The sequence below is a fragment of the Erythrolamprus reginae genome, chromosome 10 (genome assembly GCF_031021105.1).
Source record: "Erythrolamprus reginae isolate rEryReg1 chromosome 10, rEryReg1.hap1, whole genome shotgun sequence".
Classification (NCBI taxonomy): Eukaryota; Metazoa; Chordata; class Lepidosauria; order Squamata; family Dipsadidae; genus Erythrolamprus; species Erythrolamprus reginae.
This window is the reverse complement of record NC_091959.1, coordinates 22,881,264-22,901,430: the sequence shown is the minus strand read 5'-3', so window position 1 is coordinate 22,901,430 and position 20,167 is coordinate 22,881,264. Positions and strand designations below refer to the sequence as shown.

The window sequence follows — 20,167 nt, the reverse complement described above, 5'->3', positions numbered from 1 at the left end:
TGAGCAGTATATATTCCACTTCTGTTTACAGGAACTTTACATTAGCTATATTCAGCTTACTTACTAGTAGATACACAACCAATCCAGGTTACAAGTAGATACTCAACCAATCCAGGTTTCTAGTACACACTAAATCAATCCAGGTTTCTTTGGATCACTATTACTACTCTACTCAATATCTAATTCATGCTCAAAGTGCTCCAGCCAGCCAACTAACAACCACCACCATCTACAGCAAACAGCAGATAGAAAGAATGGTGAAGTTGATTTGCATCTTATAATGCTCTGGCCCAATCAGGTTGCAGTTCACACCCTATGACTCAGCATTAACATGCTTTACATTCTACATTACCTTATATGGTAATACAATGACATATCACCCAGGATTGATGAAATATATACAGTATTGGCATATAGAAAGAGGTCTACAGAGAAAGGATGCATACACATCTTAAGGAAAAGATTTCTCTTAATCAAAACTGGAGTTCTATACCAAGAGTGAAATTTATAATTTTTCTCTAAATAATATAATATTCAGAGTAAATTTCACATTCTTCCATCAAAGTTTTCATTGTTGTACATTTGTTACCACATCTATAACTTATGCATCCTTTTAATTCTACAGTATAATCTTCCACTTGTTTCTGAATCAGACTTCACCAGTTGATAAATAAGGTTTATAAATTAGGCCACGCGGATATTCTGAGTGATACATTATAAAATGCTTAACATTCAGTGGAGTCTCTATGTTTCCCCCTTTGTTTCTGCAGTTATTTTTGCACTCTTTTTTAATGAAGATACTCAGTGAAGTGTACTAGACCATTGTGTAGAGTCTCAAAAGATTTTATTTTTGTCTTGTTAGCAATCAAATATTGCAATCTAAACAGATTGTTCTCTCTCCACTCAATGAATTTCAGTGTTTTGCTTGTCATAAAAATAAACAGTTAATAACAAAACAACAGGGGAACAACCAGGACTTATTATTTTCTTGTTTTATCCCAGACATTTAATATATTACTTATTACTGCATAATGTATTCTGCAGTTTGTTTCTATTTGTATTGGACCAGAAATATCTACGATATTTCCTCACATTCTTTAATCTGTCTCACTCTTTTGAATCCTGTAACATCTTGAATTTAATCCTTGATCTTTTATTGAAGCATAGGCAATTCATTAATCATGTATGCCAGTTGCCTAATATCTTTTCAATATGCAATGGAATCATACAGAAAAGCAAGTTAAGTCTTAGTACAATATTCATTTTGATAGCGGCAATTCTTCCTAACTAAAAAAGGTTTACTTTTCCCTTCCGGAAACATCTGTTTTATTATTTCTCCAACTCTGCAAATAAGTATTTTAAACCAAGTTCTTATTATTTTTGTGAAATAGATTTCCAAGAGCTTAATTTTTTTGGCAGTAGCGTTAATGCCCATTACTTGATGCAGATATAGCTTTTCTTTCTCTGCTAAAGTTTATATCAACATTTGGGGGATTTCTGTTATTGATCTGATAACCTGAAAGGAGGCCAATATTGCTGTATATATTTCGTTAACCATCCTCCGTGGTTTATTGGTTTGTTTGCCAATTTGCATCAACATAGCATAGAGAGATTTTTAGGCAAATAACCTGGTTGGTTTCAGAAATCTATAGATATTAATGGATTATAATGAGGAATTTTTGTTCAATTCTATTGAATTTTCAAAGTCTGCCTAGACAAATCTCTGCAGTTTTCTTGGGAAGCATTTTCCTAAAGTGGTTCGCCATTTAATTTAAATATAAAACTGGTGCCAAAAGAGCCTAGAACGGGGTCACATCACACATTAAACTCTCAATCTAGAGTTACATAGCATAAATGTGTGTCATGTAGTTACAAGTGAATAAAGTTATAACATTCATGACAAAGGTAGTGGATATGTGCAAACAATGCAAATATTTTTTGTAACATAGGGACAACAATCATTTTTTGGGATTATCTGAACTCTCTCCATTTTGAGGGAATTGGGAGAATTAGTCTGGATCTAGATTTCATTCATTAAATTTGAAACCGGTTGAATGGTAATTCATTTTGAGTCTACTAGTGTTGCGCTGCCAATCGCTTTAAATATACAACAATTAAGATGAGGTTTTACCGTGTTCTTATTGTGAAATATATATTCACAGTTTCCTATACTCTCAGAAAATATGCATGTACAACAATTTATTCTGAAGTTGAACCAAGGGAACCTGCTTACCAGATAACAGTGATGTATCAGTTGGAAATACTTCTGTCCCCCACTCAGTTTGATTGTCAGAATCAGTGGCAAACTCCATTTCCACAGTTGTTTCTTCGCCAGAAGGAACTTCTTCTACACCAGGGATTGTCTGGACTGCAATTAAGTCTTCTTCTATATCCCCATACAAAGATGGTATTGCTGAAAGAAATAAATCATTATTCAGAATAGTCAAACAGGGCAGTGGTGAAATCCTACCGCTACACTGTGGTTCAGGTATACCAGTACCAGCGGCTGCCAGTGGTTCAGAGAACCAATAGCAGTGGCAGCATGAGGCTCCGCCCACCCACCTGGATGGTGCCATTTTCTTGCTTTTAACCCTCTGCGCAGGGTTAGGGAAGGTAAATAGATTTTACCGATGAATTGGGGAAGTTTGTGGTAGATGTAGAATGAATTCTTCATGATGGTGTTGTAACTTTGATCACCAAACAAACTGTTGTAAGTCAAGGAATAACTGTAATAAATTCTGGCTGATTGGAGAATTCTTGGTATTTGGGTCTGGGAGTCTTGGGAGTTGCCAAGTTTGGAGATTTGGGTCTCTTGCTCAAGAAATTGGCTTAGGACCAGACTACCTATGGGACCGTCTTCTGCCTCATGCATCCCAGCGGCTGGTTAGGTCCCACAGAGTTGGCCTTCTCCAGGTCCCGTTGGCCAGACAATGTCATCTGGCAGGGCTTAGGGGAAGAGCCTTCTTTCTGGTGGCCCCAGTCCTCTGGAACGAATTTCCTCCGGAGATATGTACCACCTCCTCCCTCCTGGTTTTTTGTAAACATCTGAAGATCTACTCTGCTGGCGGGCATAGGGGCCAGGAACGATGAGATTGTCTACAGCCAATGTTGTGTTATTGAATTGGATGAATGTGGATGATTGTGCATATTTGTTTGTTTTTTTTATTTGTTTTTTTATTTGTTTTTTTTTTTAGAATTTTGCTAACTTTGTATATTTCTTTTAAAATAATTAGATTTTTACACATATTGTTTGTATTTACTATGTTGTACACTGTCCTGAATCACTTGGAGAAGGGCAGCATAGAAGTCTAATTAATAATAATTACAATAACAACAATTACAATAACAATAGGTTGGATGAGAAGAACTTCTAGATCCCATCTAACCCTATGATTCTATGTTTTATAATGTAAAGCAGTGGTTTCCAAACTCCATGATGGTTGAGGAATTGTGGGAGTCGAAATCCACAAGGCTTAAAGTTGCCAGGTTTGGAGATTCCTGATATAAAGGAATGAAGGTTGAATTCTGGATGGAAAAGATTGGTCCCCTAGTTCTAGAAAGATGATCAGTTCCTTACCTTTGAAGCAAAAGACGTGATGCTTCGATTCCGGGTGTGGGAATCCTGTCTGATTGGGGTACAAGTAAATCGTTCTCACACCGGGCTTCTCTCCACCGCAGGTAGGGCGGGGGTGGACAATGGGATATCGGAGGCTTCCATCAGCCAACCAGCCTGCCTGACAGTTATCCTGGCCCAGTCTCCAGGCAGCGTATAGTTGTCCAGTGGAAGCAATGGTCGCATTTTGACTCTCACAGTATCGTTGGGCTTCCGAGAAAGTGAATTGTGCTGTTTGAGTTGCAAAGAAGACCTCACCTACAGGTAATGAATGGAAGGTGGTGAGATCCACTTTCATTAGAGCTACACAGTACTTGGGATTCAACGTTTCCCCAAATTCTATAGAGCAGTGATGGCAAACCTTTTTTTTCTCGGGTGCTGAAAGTGTGGGTGGGTACATTATTGTGCATGTGCGAGTGCCCACACTCATAACTCAATGCCTGGGGAAGGGCAAAATCAGCTCCCCCCCCCAGAGGCCTTCTGGAGCCTGGAAGTGGCCTGTTTCCCTATTTCTGGTGGGCCCAGTAGGCTTGTGTTTCTCCCTCCCTAGGCTTCAAAGCAGGGGTCCTCAAACTTGGCAACTTTAAGACTCATGGACTTCAACTCCCAGAATTCTCCAGTCAGCTATGCTGGCTGGAGAATTCTGGGAGTTGAAGTCCACGAGTCTTAAAGTTGCCAAGTTTGAAGACCTCTGCTCCAAAGACTTCCCTGGAGCCGAAGTAGGGTAAAAATGCCCCCCCCCCCCCCCAAGGAGGCTCTGTGTGAGCAAAAAACTAGCTGGTCAGCACACACATGCACGTTGGAGCTGAGCTAGGGCAACGGCTAGCGTGCCAGCAGATATGGCTCTGCGTGGCATAGATTCGCCATCACTGCTATAGAGCATAGATCTGGCTGTGATGTATCCAAAAGGTGCCCTAATTAATTCATGAGCCACGAGCCAAACTCCAAAATAAATATAGTGAATTATTAGGAGCGACATTTTGGCAATACTCCGATGCAGTCAGAACTGAACTCATGTAGGTTACGTGCCCTCATGACCCTGTTTCCCCCCCTTCTCATTGGACATGTCATAAATCACATTCTCCAATGAAGCACATTGGTGGGCTGTGAACCCCACACCCCTCCTGCTGACTTCGGTATCCTAGGACACAATCAGTAAAAGAAGCATTTGTGGAATGTAGTTTCAATTAATACAGTTCTCCCCCTTCCTGCTGATGGCAACTTGAAAGCTTTGTAAGTTGACATCAGCCCTTATCCATAACACTTCCAAGCAGCTGACAAATCCCATAAATGAATGCAGCTGGTGTTGTGGGAGGGCTGAATTCAGTGCATTGATTCATCAACACTTCCTGACCTACTGATAACGATAGGTCCTCTTTACCTCACCTTTTGCTTGCTCTTTATCTTAGCATTTCTCAACATTACCAACTTTTAAAATATGTGGATTTCAACTCTTAGAATTCTGGTTGGAGAATTCTGGGAGTTGAAAGTTCACATGTCTTAAAGTTGCCCAGGTTCAGAAATACGGGTCTAAGTGATTGCTAATCTGAGGTCACTTAGTTCTGTCTGTCTTCTGGGACACATTTATAACAAAGCTTTGACTTTCTTCCTAGTGGGCTGTAGTTAGCTAGGGTCTAGTCTGTGTCTATCTCTACATTGCTTTTCCTGTAAATAAATATATCTCTGCTATGAAACCAGCTTCACGAACCTTTCTTCAAATCATAGCCCTACTCTCCTAAAAAGTCTGTGTCTCACACCTATAGAGCTGGGAGCTTCATCACTGGAAGCTTTCAAGAAGAGATTGGGCTGCCATCTATCAGATATGGTGTAGAGCAGTGATGGTGAACCTTTTTCAGTTCACAGGCCAAAAGGATGTGTGGGCGCATGCTATCATGTGCACACATGTCCACACCCATTCCCTGTGCATGCACACAGGCCTCACTGAAGCAACAACAGCAATGAGGTGGAAGGGACCTTGGAGATCTTCTAGTCCAACCCCCTGCTTAGGCAGGAAACTCTATACTACTTCAGACAGCTGGTTATCCAACATCTGCTTTAAAACTTCCAGCATTGGCATTCACAACTTCTGGAGGCAAGCTGTTCCACGGGTTAATTGTTCTAACTGTCAGGAAATTTCTCCTTAGTTTATGTTTCTTCTCTCCTAATTTAGTTTCCACCCATTGCTTCTTGTTCTGCCCTCAGGTGCTTTAGAGAATAGGTTGACTCCTTCTTCTTTGTGGCAACCCTTAAGATATTAGAACACTGATATCATGACTCCCCTGCTCCTTCTTGTCATTAAACTAGCCATGCCCAGTTTCTGCAATGGTTCCTCATATGTTTTAGCCTTCAGTCCCCAAATCCTCTTTGTTGCTCTTCTCTGTACTTTTTCTAGAGTCTCAACATACTTTTTGCATATTTTTTTTTGCAGAAAAATGGACTTCTGGTTGGCCCGTTGTGCTGTTTTTTGCCTTCTGGTGACCTGGGATGCAAGAAACAGTACAATGGGCAAACCAGAAGTCCATTTATCCAAACTTCTGGTTTGCCCTTTGGACAGTTATTTGCATTCTGGAACTTGGGGAAGCTTCTCGGGAGCTTCCAGAGAGCAAAACAGCTTTCTCTAAGGCCAAAAATCAGCTGGCTAGTATGCACATATGCACTGGAGCTGATATAGAGCAATGCCTCATATTCCTTCCAATATGGTTCTGCATGCCACCTGTGGCACACATGCCATAGATTCACCATCTCAGTTGTAGGGTCTCCTGCTTGGGCAGAGAGGTTAGATTAGATGATCCACAAGATCTCTTCCAACTCTGATAATCCATCAGATAATCCATCCACTTCATCCATCAACACTTTAAGATGATGTAGACCAGAAGTCTTCAAACTTGGCAACTTTAAGACTTGTGGACTTCAACACCCAGAATTCTCCAGCCAGCTGGAGCTGGCTGGAGAATTCTGGGAGTTGAAGTCCACAAGTCTTGAAGTTGCCATGTTTGGAGACCCCTGTTGTAGACTGCTACCCTTCATACCCAAACCCCCAACACTTTACCCTTAGATTATCTATGGTTGACCTATCCAGATTCCTAAGAGGTCAGTAAGGGGCGAGTACAAGTGCACTAGAGTGCCTTCTATCCCCTGTCCTATTGCTCTCCTATATCTCCTATACCTTTCTTCTATTCCTATATCTCTTCTTCTATTCTTTCATTGATATGTTCTATTACTATATCTTCCTTTCTATTCTTTCTTAGATATATTTTCCTATGAGTATCTCCTCTATAACCTTCATAATGTATTTTACTATGTGTGTGTATATATATATACCCACTAAAACCCTCATTGTGTATTGGACAAAATAAATAAATAAAATAAATAAAATCTTTCGAAATTGAAACCAAAATGTTGTCCAGCCCTATTTCCATGACTACATCTGATGTGAATGAAGCACTTCTCCAGAAGGTCCCATAAATGTAAGCATACCTTTCAGTCTTTCAATATAACAATAGACATCAAACTTTTCTGATGCTGGGCGCATACCATACGACCGCACTCCAGGTAAGTGCTCTTTGTTTCCCGAACATTTGCTGCGTGGAACGACGATGGGATACCTGGACGACAGGAATGAATTTCATCAAAGGTCTCAGAATTGTTCACTAATAGTTGAGAAATATTTGAGGTGGCTCGGATCATGTAATTGTTTTCAGTATCAGGATTGCACTTAGATTTCTGGGAATGTGTTTGGAGCTGCATTCATTCCCAAAGTAAATGCTAAAACTATTTCAAAGATTTATATTTCATGAACTCAATAGATTTTATGATCACTTCATCATTTACTTAATCAAGGGTGGTTTTCACTTACCATCACTCTGCTAAACAAATAGTTCACTCACCACTGTCAAACTATTCACTAAGGCTGCATTACTATTACTATTATTCTTCTCATTGTTCCTATCACCCATCTCCTCCCACTTATGACTGTAGGATCGTAACTTGTTGCTTGTATACTTACGATTTATATTAATATTGATTGTTTTCTAATTGCTTATTTGTAGCCTATGACAATCATTAAGTGCTGTACATCGTGATTCTTGACAAATGTCTCTTTTCTTTTCTGTACACTGAGAGCATCTGCACCCAAGACAAATTCCTTGTGTGTCCAATCACACTTGACCAATAAACAGCTCTATTCTATCTATTCTAAGCAGCTCCCCTACCAGATAAAACACTAAAAGTTGTAGTTTCCTGACAGCCTTTGAAAATACTTCACAGTCCACCCACAGTTTTCAGTTCTGTGGTTTCTACTCCTAACCCCAAAACCTTTAACTTTACACTATCTACAATTGACCTATCCTCCTTTCTAAGAAGTCTGCAAGGGGTGTGCATAAGCACACCACTGTGCCTACCGTCCCTGTCTTATTGTCTTCTTTTGTTACTTTTTATCATTACTTATCTAATTTATTTATTTATTTTATTTATTATTTAGATTTGTATGCCGCCCCTCTCCGCAGACTCGGGGCGGCTCACAGCAAGATACAACAATTCATGACAAATCTAAATATAATTTAAAATATTAAAAAAAACCCATTAACTAAACAAACATACACACAAACATACCATGCATAAATTGTACATGCCCGGGGGAGGTGATTCAGTTCCCCCGTGCCTGACGACAAAGGTGGGTTTTAAGGAGTTTACGAAAGGCAGGGAGAGTAGGGGCATTTCTAATCTCTGGGGGGAGTTGGTTCCAGAGAGTCGGGGCCGCCACAGAGAAGGCTCTTCCCCTGGAGCCCGCCAACCGACATTGTTTAGTTGACAGGACCCGGAGAAGGCCCACTCTGTGGGACCTAATCGGTCGCTGGGATTCGTGCGGCAGAAGGCGGTCTCGGAGATATTCTGGTCCGGTGCCATGAAGGGCTTTAAAGGTCATAACCAACACTTTGAATTGTGACCAGAAATTGATCGGCAACCAATGCAGACTGCGGAGTGTTGGTGAAACATGGGCATACCTAGGTAAGCCCACGACTGCTCTCGCAGCTGCATTCTGCACAATCTGAAGTTTCCGAACACTTTTCCAAGGCAGCCCCATGTAGAGAGCATTACAGTAGTCGAACCTCGAGGTGATGAGGGCATGAGTGACTGTGAGCAGTGACTCCCGGTCCAGATAGGGCCGGGATGTTTTATTTGTACAAATTATCACCCTATAATGGTTTGACTAACTAACTAACTAACTAACTAACTAACTAACTAACTAACTAACTAACTAACTAACTAACTAACTAACTAACTAACTAACTAACTAACTAAACAAACAAACAAACAAACAAACAAACAAATAAAATAAGTTCCTCAGCTGGCATACCATTACATTAACAATCTCTTTGTTGAACAGAATTAAAAAGAATGTGACAACAACTTTGCATGATTTCAAAACCCGCGTTGAGATTCAAGTTTATAAATTCTCCCAACCTATTATTCTGCATTGTTTCAAGTGTCGTATTCCTCTATGTGTGCTGTTGTCATCATTACTGATTTCTCTTTCGTTTTATCTTTAAATCAATTGTGAAAACAGATAAAAATAAAGAGAAGCAGCCTTCCAAAATTGCGCGGGAGAGAAAATATACTTAGTTAAGAAAATGTTTGAGACAGAACAACGCTTTTCAGGTTGGCAAACTACGTCATTGGCAGCTTCTTCACTGCATTTTGAAGAATTTGAAACTCTCCTGTGAACTGACAAGTTTGGGGTAAATATTTTTCTGGAGAGAAAGAAATGGGTGGGTTGATAACGCTAAGCTGGACAGTGTCCCATACTGGTACTTCAGGGCTTTGGCTTAGGCTTTAGAATAATGATAATGATAATGATAATGATAATGATAATGATAATGATAATGATAATGATAATGATAATGATAATGATAATGATAATGATAATGATAATGATAATGATAATGATAATGATAATGATAATTTATTAGATTTGTATGCTGCCCCTCTCCGAAGACTCGGGGCAGCTCACAACAATAATAATAACAGTATCCAATGTAACAAATCTTATATTAAGAATTATCTAAAACCCCTCATTTAAAAATCATACAACACAAACATACCATGCATAAACTATATAAGCCCGGGGGAGATGTCTCAATGCCTGGTGATATAGGTGGGTCTTGAGCAATTTACGAAAGGCAAGGAGGGTGGGGGCAGTTCTGATCTCTGGGGGGGCGTTGGTTCCAGAGGGCCAGGGAGCCACAGAGAAGGCTCTTTCCCTGGGGCCCGCCAGATGACATTGTTTAGTCGATGGCACCCGGAGAAGGCCAACTCTGTCTTTGAGGGGTCCTTGCAGTATTGGGTTGCTAGATGGAGTGGAAAAAAGGACGCCGCAGCGGCGCTGCAAGCAAAGGGCGCTCCTTTCATGTAAAAATAAACATGTTTATTTTTACGTGAAAGGACCACCCTTTGAAGGAGCTGGGGAATCCCTCCCACGAAGAGATTCCGGGGCGGAGCCTTGACGTCACCGGCAGGTTGCCAAGGACACCAAGGTGATCACTTCCTGGATTCCATGGAATCCAGGAAGTGATCACCTTGCGTCCTTAGCAACCTGCCGGTGACGTCAAAGCTCTGAACACCGAACGCGACCCCGAACTTTGCATACCGAACACCGCAAAATTTGGTATGGACCCAAATTGTGCGGTTTTGGTTTGCCCATCACTAACCATGAGGTCTTTTTCTTCTGTCAGTCTTCTATGTTTCAGTCTTCTATGACAGTGTTTCCCAACCTTGGCAACTTGAAGATATCTGGACTTCAACTCGCAGAATTGCCCAGCCAGCATTCTCTGACTGGGGAATTCTGGGAGTTGAAGTCCAAATATCTTCAAGTTGCCAAGGTTGGGAAACACTGTTCTATGGCATGGGTGCCACAGGTGGCATGCAGAACCATATCTGCCGGCACATGAGCTGTTGTACTAGCTCAGCTCCAGCATCCACGTACACATTGGCCACTGGGTTTTGGCTCACACAGAGGCTCTGGGAGGATGTTTTTGGCTTCCAGAGGGCCTCTCGAGGGGATGAGGAAGCCTCTGGAGTCTAGGGAGGGTGAAAAATGAGCCTACTGTGCCTACCAGAGGTTGGGAAATGGGCTGTTTTTGGCCTCCATAGGACCTCCAGGGGCACAGGGGAGGCAATTTTTGCCCACCCCAGGCATTGAATTATGAGTGTGGACACTTGCGCGGGTGTGATAGTATGTGCACACACCCTTTTAGCACCCGAGGGGAAAAAGGTTTGCCATCACTGCTCTGGAGGCTCTCTGAAGGCCATCCCAAACTTCCAGTAGGCCTGTTTTTGGTCCTCCCCAGGTCCTGCATTTACCTGGCATCCCAAATAGGCCACATGGGGACTCCTTATAGGCAGGCCACCCAGGGAACGGGATTTGGGGGTTATTATTATTATTATTGTCAATACAACACAGCAAACGAGATCACTATGCTGGATTTCATATTTCACCATCAGTCGGGCGCTTGCCAAACACCTAGGATTGTGTGATGTAGTGGCAAATTATGTTTGCCGATCCCAGTAAAGTGGCCTTTCGCAATTGACAGATGGAGATTTTGTCAATTCCGATGGTTTTCAAATGTCCGCTGAGATCCTTTGGCACTGCGCCCAGCGTGCCAAGTACCACTGGGAGCACTTTCACTGGCTTATGCCAGAGTGGTTGCAGCTCGATTTTTAGATCTTTGTATTTTACTAATTTCTCTAGCTGCTTCTCCTCAATTCTGCTGTCCCCTGGGATTGCGATGTTGATGATCCATACTTTCTTTTTCTCCACAATCAGGATGTCTGGTGTGTTATGCTTCAGAATTCGGTCAGTCGGAAGTCGGAAGTCCCACCGTAGTTTTGCTTGCTCATTTTCAACCACATTTTCGGGCTTATGATCCCACCAGTTCTTTGCCACTCGTAAATGGTAGTTCCAGCACAAGTTCCAGTGGATCATCTGTGCCACAGCATCATGTCTATGCTTGTAGTCAGTCTGTGTGATCTTTTTGCAGCAGCTGAGTATGTGATCAATTGTTTCATCTGTTTCTTTACAGAGTCTGTACTTTGGATCGTCTGTTGATTTTTCAATTCTGGCTTTGATAGCATTTGTTCTAATGGCCTGTTCTTGTGCCGCCAGTATTAATCCTTCTGTCTCCTTTTTGTGTGTTCCACTTGTAAGCCATGACCAGGTCTTTTCTTTATCCACTTTGCCTTCAATCTTCTCCAAGAACTGGCCATGCAATGCTTTGTTCCGCCAACTGACCATACGACATTGAGTTACAGTTTTTCTCTACTGGTCCTTAGTTTGCGTCACCTTGAGAAGCTTCCTATTGTTGACCTCCATCAATGCTGACTCTTTGCTATTATTATTATTATTATTATTATTATTATTATTATTATTAATTAAATTTGTATGTCGCCCCTCTCCGTAGACTTGGGGTGGCTCACAGCAATAGTAGAAAACAATGTACAATACAAATCTAATATTTAAAAAACTAAAAACCCATAATTTAAAAAACATACGCACCACATACCATATATAAACTATATAGGCTGCTACTCCAAACTGCACAGAATCTTAGCTAGAGGTTCTCCTGAACCCCTGCAAACCCCCTGCATGACCACCCCTGGGAAAAATCTGATCTGCCGAGAGAAAAAAAAACCTTTTGTGTGGTCCTTTCCTTTCTTTGCCATCTGCCCGAAGCCTTACCTGACCGTTTGGTCGTTCAGCCAGCCCGCATCACACTGCTCATACCCTTCTTCATAGGCAGCCTGTAGTTGTTCTGGAGTAGCAATAACAGCGTGATTGTTTAGGCAAGCTTGCTGAGCTTCAACAAAAGTCAAGGAGTATCTGTTGGTGGATGGCCGGTAATGAAAAACAACACCTGCAGAGAAATCAGCAGAACACAAGGAGGAAGTAGGTTGAGAAAGAAATAGGACACAACAGGTGGTCATTAAGGAAACAAGATGAAATATTTTGCTGGGAGTTATTCTTGTATTTTGCTGGGAGGTATTGTGTGCCAGATACACACTGCACAATCAGCAACAAATGCACACTTTTGGATTTCTTGCTTTTTAAAAAACCTTTTAAAAGCATTTTTAACTTCAGGTTCTGAAGAACCGGTTGTAAAAAATGCTTACAAAGTTTTTTAAAAAAAGTTCTGAAGATCAGCTGTGCAATGCTGGTTTCTCTATATGACTATTCTATTGTAAGAACTAATAGAACTTTTATTTAAAAACCTTTTAAAGCATTTTTTTCCTACCAGTTTGGGTGAACCGGCCCGAACCGGTAGCATTTTATTCCAGGTCAGGTAGATGTGATTGGGAAAAAACTGTCCTTCCGATAACCTGATTCCAAGCCATGCAGTTTAGTAATAATAATATGCTACTAATCACTTCAAAGCTTTTGCTTATTGTTTTCGAATTTGCTTATTTTGTCTCTCTCTATTCTTTTTGTCTATCAATCAGCTTGATGCTTCACCTTACCATATAGGTGTTAGTACTGTATGTATAACTAGTTGGGTTTTCCAATATATAACTTAAGCCAGCAATGTATGGTTAAGGAATTAGTGCATTGCTGCTTTAAGAGCTGGTTTTGCAATCAGCTATAAGAGGGAGCCAGCAGCATCTATCTTTCTCGGAGCCTAGAGCTCTCCCTGATATCTCTCTGATTCTATGCTGGTTTGTCTATATGACTATACTATTGTAAGGACTACTATGTGTAGTAAGAACTATGTGTTATAATGTTAGTCTGTATATGTATTGATTGAGGCTTGAATTTTATATGTATTGAGAATATTGATTTCTATATTTGTGAATGACTAAGACTGTTACTGACTATGATATTTGCCTAATGTAAATAATATTTATACATTTAGTGTATATGGTCTGGTTATTTGGAGTACTGCTCACATCTCTGGAATATTTAGCTGTATATCCTCCACCTCCACGTTTTCTGTTGCACAAGGGTAATACAGTTTACTCCTCACCAGTGAAGGGCTACCAAAATTTTTACTACCACACTGTGGGGATGGCTTTGTGGATGTGGCTTGCTGGTCATGTGACTGAGTAGGAGTGGCTTGCCGGCCATGTTGACAGGTGGGAGTGGCTTGACAATCATGTGACTTGACCAAGGATTTTCCAAGAACCTCAAAACAATACCTATATCAATGGACTCAAAGCAAACAGCTCGTCGAATTTACCCACATCCTAGAAGTGAGCAGCTATAGAATAGTGAAATGACAGAAACATCTCACTTTGAATTTTGAAAGCACATTTTGAGCATTGTCATAAAGGTGCCTTCATGATTAAAATGGCCACTCACAAAATAATCACTTACTCAAAGGCCACAATCTAAAGTGTTCCTTGCTACTTTCACAGCCTAAGTCAACATCCCAAAATGCTCCATTACACATAACAGTTTTAACCTTCCTTCCTGCAGACTACCAAGCAAAATCAAAGTTTATGGCAAAACATTAAGTTTCAAGCATTATTCATTTTATTTTTCTAGAGCAGAGGTCCCCAACCTTCGCAACTTTAAGACTTGTGAATTTCAACTCCCGGAATTCTCCAGCCAGCTATGAAGACCTCTGTTCTAGAGAATATTATAGCCATTTGGAAAGGAAGGGGAGGCAGAAACCCAGATCACATAGGATGAATTCCAGATCTTATCTCCTTATACTTTTCCTAGATACTTTTGTTTGTAGCAGAATCATCAGCTTTGGGGTTTTTAAATACTTTCGGGAAGAAGGCAGAGGCTGTCCAAAGAAGACGCCCTGCATTTTCTTTCAATATCTTTTGGTGCAAATTGGGGGCTCTGGGGTGGGGCTCCATTTTCGCTACCCCATTGCGACTCCTCCCCACATCTGGGCAGCAGCCCACCTCTGCTCCTCACCCTCCAACAATAGAAAGATGAAAAACAGAGGGTAGCCTTGGTTGGGTACCTGTGGGAGAAGTGGGTTTCTGAGGGGCTTGATCAATAGCAGAAGCCGCTGTCCCTGGCACAATTTGCTCTTCTACTGTAAATGGTGAGGCTGATTCCGATTCTGTTGTGGCTGTAGACCATGGACTATATTCCTCCGATGTCGTTTCTGGGACATCGGTGGGGAAGAGGGCATCCAGGGTTGAGATAGTCCCATTTTCTAAGTCCTCCCAGATCTCAGACTCAGTCCTGTTCTCTGTCTCATCAGTGAAGGCTGTTGGAAAGAGATCTGGAGCTTCTGTGGTGGCTTCATCCACTTCCAAGGTGGCGGTAGTAAAGTCTACAGGTTCCAAGGTTGCAATGCTTCCTCGAGCTTCTTCTTCAGTAGTGTTGCGTGGAAGCTCCAGTTCAATATCTGTCTCGGTGAAGGTCTGGATGGTGAAGCCACTGCCCTCTTCATCGACAGAATCCTTTGTGATGTTGTCAACATCTAAAGCACAAAGAAGATAACTGTCAAGTTATTTGCTTTGGTAAAGCAAATCACAGTAGGGAACTGTTTTTAGGGATGTTTCCAGGACTATCAATTGTGTGCAGAATAGAATAGAATTCTTTATTGGCCAAGTGTGATTGGACACACAAGGAATTTGTCTTTGGTGCAGATGCTCTCAGTGTACATAAAAGAAAAGATACATTTGTCAAGAATCATGACGTACCACACAATGATTGTCATAGGGGTCAAAAAGCAATGAGGAAACAATCAATGTTAATAAAAATCTTAAAGATACAAGCAACAAGTTACATAAGTCATAATAATTGAAAGTATATATGGTTTTTAAGGATTGTTATTCTCCTTTATATTTCTACTGTTGATATTGTAATCTTTTTACACTGTTTTTAATTCTTGTCATTATTGTGAGCCGCCCATAGTCCATTATAATTGGGTGGCATATAAACTTTACTAACTAACTAACTAACTGACTGACTGACGGACTGACTGACCGATCGACTGACCGACCAACCGACTGACTGATTGACTAACTAACTAATTAAATACGTAAATACGTAAATACATAATTAACACTCCTGTTTTGAGATGCACATAGTTTTGTAGATGAAAGAAAATAAAGCTGTTTATTTTAGAAGGAAGTTGACACACACATGCATATTTGACAGGAAGAGAAATGCACAGCCGTGGGTTTTTTAAAAAATAAAACAGGGTGTGGAGCAGAAGGTAACATGAAATATAGGAAAAAAAGAACTGCCGAAATGGAGACAGAATGGGGGGAAAAAAGTGTAATGCCTCTTTCTGTTTCTACTCACCAGTGTAGCAAATAGCATCATAGCGGGAATGAGGGTAAGGATACCCTGTCTGGTTGACGTAAAGATACACCGTACGCACGCCCACCATGTTGCCACCGCAGATGGGACTTGGCTTGTTGATGGGATACCGGACACTGCGGTCTGCCAGCCAGCCAGCACTGCAGAAGTCCATCCCATCCTTCCAGGCCAGATATAGCTCTCCTGTTGTCGCCAGCCGCGCCCCAAGACTATGGCATTTCTCTGCTGCTTCTGAGAAGGTGAACTTCGCAGGAGAGGTGGCATAGAAGACTTTGCCTGCAATCACAATGCACAATTATTTGCCACCGATTAGCTGCTGAATGGTGACCCTTCCACCAACTGACAAGCTTCACAAGGCTTTTCTATCCATTATCTTTGCTTATATACAGGGACTGAAGAGTTTGGAGGGAAAATATGTTGGAGCTGAAAATGGATTAGAAAACGTATTTCTGAGAATGAACCTAATAGAAATTGGAACTTTTTGGCTGGGATGGTAGTTTGCCTCCTCGGTAGTATGAACCAAAAACTAGCAACAATCAGGAGCCATTGAAGAATTAGTGGTTACTGACTGTATAATAAATATAATAAGAAATATAACAACAACAACAACAACAACAACAACAACAGAGTTGGAAAGGACCTTGGAGGTCTTCTAGTTGAACCCCCTGCTTAAGCAGGAAACCCTACACTACTTCAGACAAATGGTTATCCAACATCTGCTTAAAATCTTCCAGTGTTGGGGCATTCACAAGTTCTGGAGGCAAGTTGTTCCACTGATCAACCATTGTGTCAGGAAATTTCTCCTTAGTTCTAAGTTGCTTCTCTCTTTGTTTTGTTTCCACCCATTGTTTTTTTGTCCTACCCTCAGCCTCAGGTGCTTTGGAGAATAGGTTGACTCCCTCTTATTTGTGGCAACTCCTGAGATATTGGAAGACATTTGTGGCAACCCCCGAGATATTGGAAGACCGCTATCAAGTCTCCCCTGGTCCTTCTTTTCATTAAACTAGCCATGCCCAGTTCCTGCAACCGTTCTTCATATGTTTTAGCCTCCAGTCCCCTAATCATCTTTGTCACTCTTCTATGCACTTTTTCTAGAGTCTCAATATCCTTTTTGCATCGTGACGACCAAAACTGAATGCAGTATTCCAAGTGTGGCTTTAACGAGGCCTTATAAAGTGGTATTAACACTTCACATGATCTTGATTCTACCCCTCTGTTTATCCAACCTAGAACTGTGTGGGCATTTTTGGCAGCTGCTGCACATTGCTGATTCATATTTAAATGGTTGTCCACTAGGACTCCAAGATCCCTCTCACAGTTACTACTGTTGAGCAATGTAACACAAATACTGTACCTGTGCATTTTGTTTTCCTTGCCTAATTGTAGAACTTTACTTTTTTCACCATTGAATTTCATTTTGTTAGATAGCGCCTGTTCTGCCGGGGTGTTTCAACTGCCCATAATTAGAGAGTAATTAATCCAGGAAGACACACACCACATGATAAAAGGAAAACCCAAACGTTTTTATAAACAAAAACAGAAAAAGCTCCCTTTTTAAATGTCAAAGAGATTTTCTGGTACACATAAGGCACAGGTTAAATGCAATCCAATTGCTCACCCAATAACTGGGAAATTGAATCCAATTCTAAAGTCCAGAGAGTCCACACACACAATCCTGAACAGCAAAAAACCACGATCTTGACAAAACAATGAATCAGATAAACTGCCATGAGGCTAACACACCAGGCTGCACTTTTATCTGTAGCACTAATTACAGCAGCCCCACCCAACCACAGGTGGTCTAATTTTCTCTTATAATAATCCTTCAGTTGTTGTCTCCTATGCATCAGTCTACGCATGCGTGGATGTGTCATTAATTCTTGTTCAGAATCCAGGGATGATACAGATGATTGATCTCCTCCTGGGCTGTCTGACAAACTCCCCTCTTCCCTGTCACTCACACTTCCTTGGTCAGAGGAGACAGATTCTACTGGAAGCAAAACAGGCCTGCGGCATGTGGATGTCTCCCCCACATCCATCTCCACATTCCTTGGGGCAGGAGCTTTGCCCAGAGCTAACCACAACAACGCCCATTGTTCAAGTTTGTCAAGATCCTTCTATATTTTGCCCCTATCTTTGCAGAACTCCTGGTTCTCTAAATATATGCCAACGGATAAACAAATTGGACCTTGTCAGGTCCAAAGGACAACAAACGACCGCTAAGGAGCTTACTTTGGTCCAATGTGTGATTTTTTTTCAACATAGACCACCCTATCCTTGAATGGCTGGGTGGACTGGACATTTACATTTGAACTACTATAAATCCATGTATTTGCCATGAGCTAAATATACAAATAAATAGGAACTCTTGATTTCTTAAGAACTGGACTGGACCATGAAAAAATGACAGCCCTTATCATCTTAAAACAACCCCACTGATTTTATCAGTCAGGGCCACAATGAAAAATGTGGATAACGATTGAGGTTATTCCCTGTTGGATTCATTTGAAAAGAATAACAGGTGTCCTCTATCCTTTTCTCTTTAAGACTTTCCTTCCTCAGCTTGTTCCTTCTTTCACTTATAATACGTTTTCATTAACTACTCAGATGCTACATCATAGAAGAATTATGTCTCCCTGGGAATAGTTGCTGCAAATTGCTCCCCTCGCCCCAAGTTTGCTACCTGCAAATTCAACCTTTTTTCATTCAGTCCTAAAGATGAATCCAGAATATTAAACTATAAAGCCCACCATCCGTCCCCCACAATTTTGACCAATTTTTCTCTCAGCATAATTTATCTCCATGGGTTGCTGAGAGGATTAAATCAGAAGCAGGGTACCAAGTCTGCTATTTTCAGATTCTTGCATACAGGATTTTAAAAAGTAAGAAAACAAGTGTTTTGATAAATCTAGAAAATGTTCAGAATAGGGTTGGTGCTGACGGTACAGTTATTCTAGTATAATATCTCGTTGATACCAATAGCCTCCCCCTTACACTTTATCTATCTATCTATCTATCTATCTATCTATCTATCTATCTATCTATCTATCTATCTATCTATCTATCTATCTATCTATCTATCTATCTATCTAATTATCTCTCTCTCTCTCTCTCTGTGTCCGTCTATCTATCTATCTATCTATCTATCTATCTATCTATCTATCTATCTATCTCTATCTATCTATCTATCTATCTATCTATCTATCTATCTTTCTATCTATCTATCTATCTATCTATCTAGAAACATAGAAACATAGAAGACTGACGGCAGAAAAAGACCTCATGGTCCATCTAGTCTGCCCTTATACTATTTCCTGTATTTTATCCTACAATGGATATATGTTTATCCCAGGCATGTTTAAATTCGGTTACTGTGGATTTACCAACCACGTCTGCTGGAAGTTTGTTCCAAGGATCTACTACTCTTTCAGTAAAATAATATTTTCTCATGTTGCCTTTGATCTTTCCCCCAACTAACTTCAGATTGTGTCCCCTTGTTCTTGTGTTCACTTTCCTATTAAAAACACTTCCCTCCTGAACCCTATTTAACCCTTTAACATACAGTATTTAAATGTTTCGATCATGTCCCCCCTTTTCCTTCTGTCTTCCAGACTATACAGATTGAGTTCATTAAGTCTTTCCTGATACGTTTTATACTTAAGACCTTCCACCATTCTTGTAGCCCATCTTTGGACCCGTTCAATTTTGTCAATATCTTTTTGTAGGTGAGGTCTCCAGAACTGAACACAGTACTCCAAATGTGGTCTCACCAGCGCTCTATATAAGGGGATCACAATCTCCCTCTTCCTGCTTGTTATACCTCTAACTATGCAGCCAAGCATCCTACTTGCCTTTCCTACCGCCTGACCACACTGCTCACCCATTTTGAGACTGTCAGAAATCACTACCCATAAATCCTTCTCTTCTGAAGTTTTTGCTAACACAGAACTGCCAATGCAATACTCAGATTGAGGATTCCTTTTCCCCAAGTGCATTATTTTACATTTGGAAACATTAAACTGCAGTTTCCATTGCTTTGACCATTTATCTAGTAAAGCTAAATCATTTACCATATTACAGACCCCTCCAGGAATATCAACCCTATTGCACACTTTAGAGTCATCGGTAAATAGGCAAACCTTCCCTACCAGACCTTCCCCTATGTCACTCACAAACATATAAAAAAGAATAGGACCCAGAAAAGACCCTTGTGGCACACTGCTTGTAACCTGTCTCTGCCCAGAATACTCGCCATTAACAATAACTCTCTG

General features: G+C 40.9%; 1 protein-coding gene across 2 annotated transcripts in view; it reads right to left on the bottom strand.

The window, feature by feature from the left end:
• ACAN (aggrecan) overlaps positions 1–20,167 on the bottom strand; it is a 92,307-nt gene that overhangs the window by 34,523 nt on the left and 37,617 nt on the right. For both annotated transcript variants that reach the window (XM_070762966.1, XM_070762968.1), the window contains exons 6-11: positions 15,879–16,172; positions 14,581–15,048; positions 12,348–12,522; positions 7,091–7,218; positions 3,578–3,871; positions 2,234–2,413 (exon numbers count right to left, since the gene is read on the bottom strand). In XM_070762966.1, the coding sequence (XP_070619067.1) occupies positions 2,234–2,413; positions 3,578–3,871; positions 7,091–7,218; positions 12,348–12,522; positions 14,581–15,048; positions 15,879–16,172 (1,539 nt within the window). The remainder of the gene's footprint in view (positions 1–2,233; positions 2,414–3,577; positions 3,872–7,090; positions 7,219–12,347; positions 12,523–14,580; positions 15,049–15,878; positions 16,173–20,167) is intronic.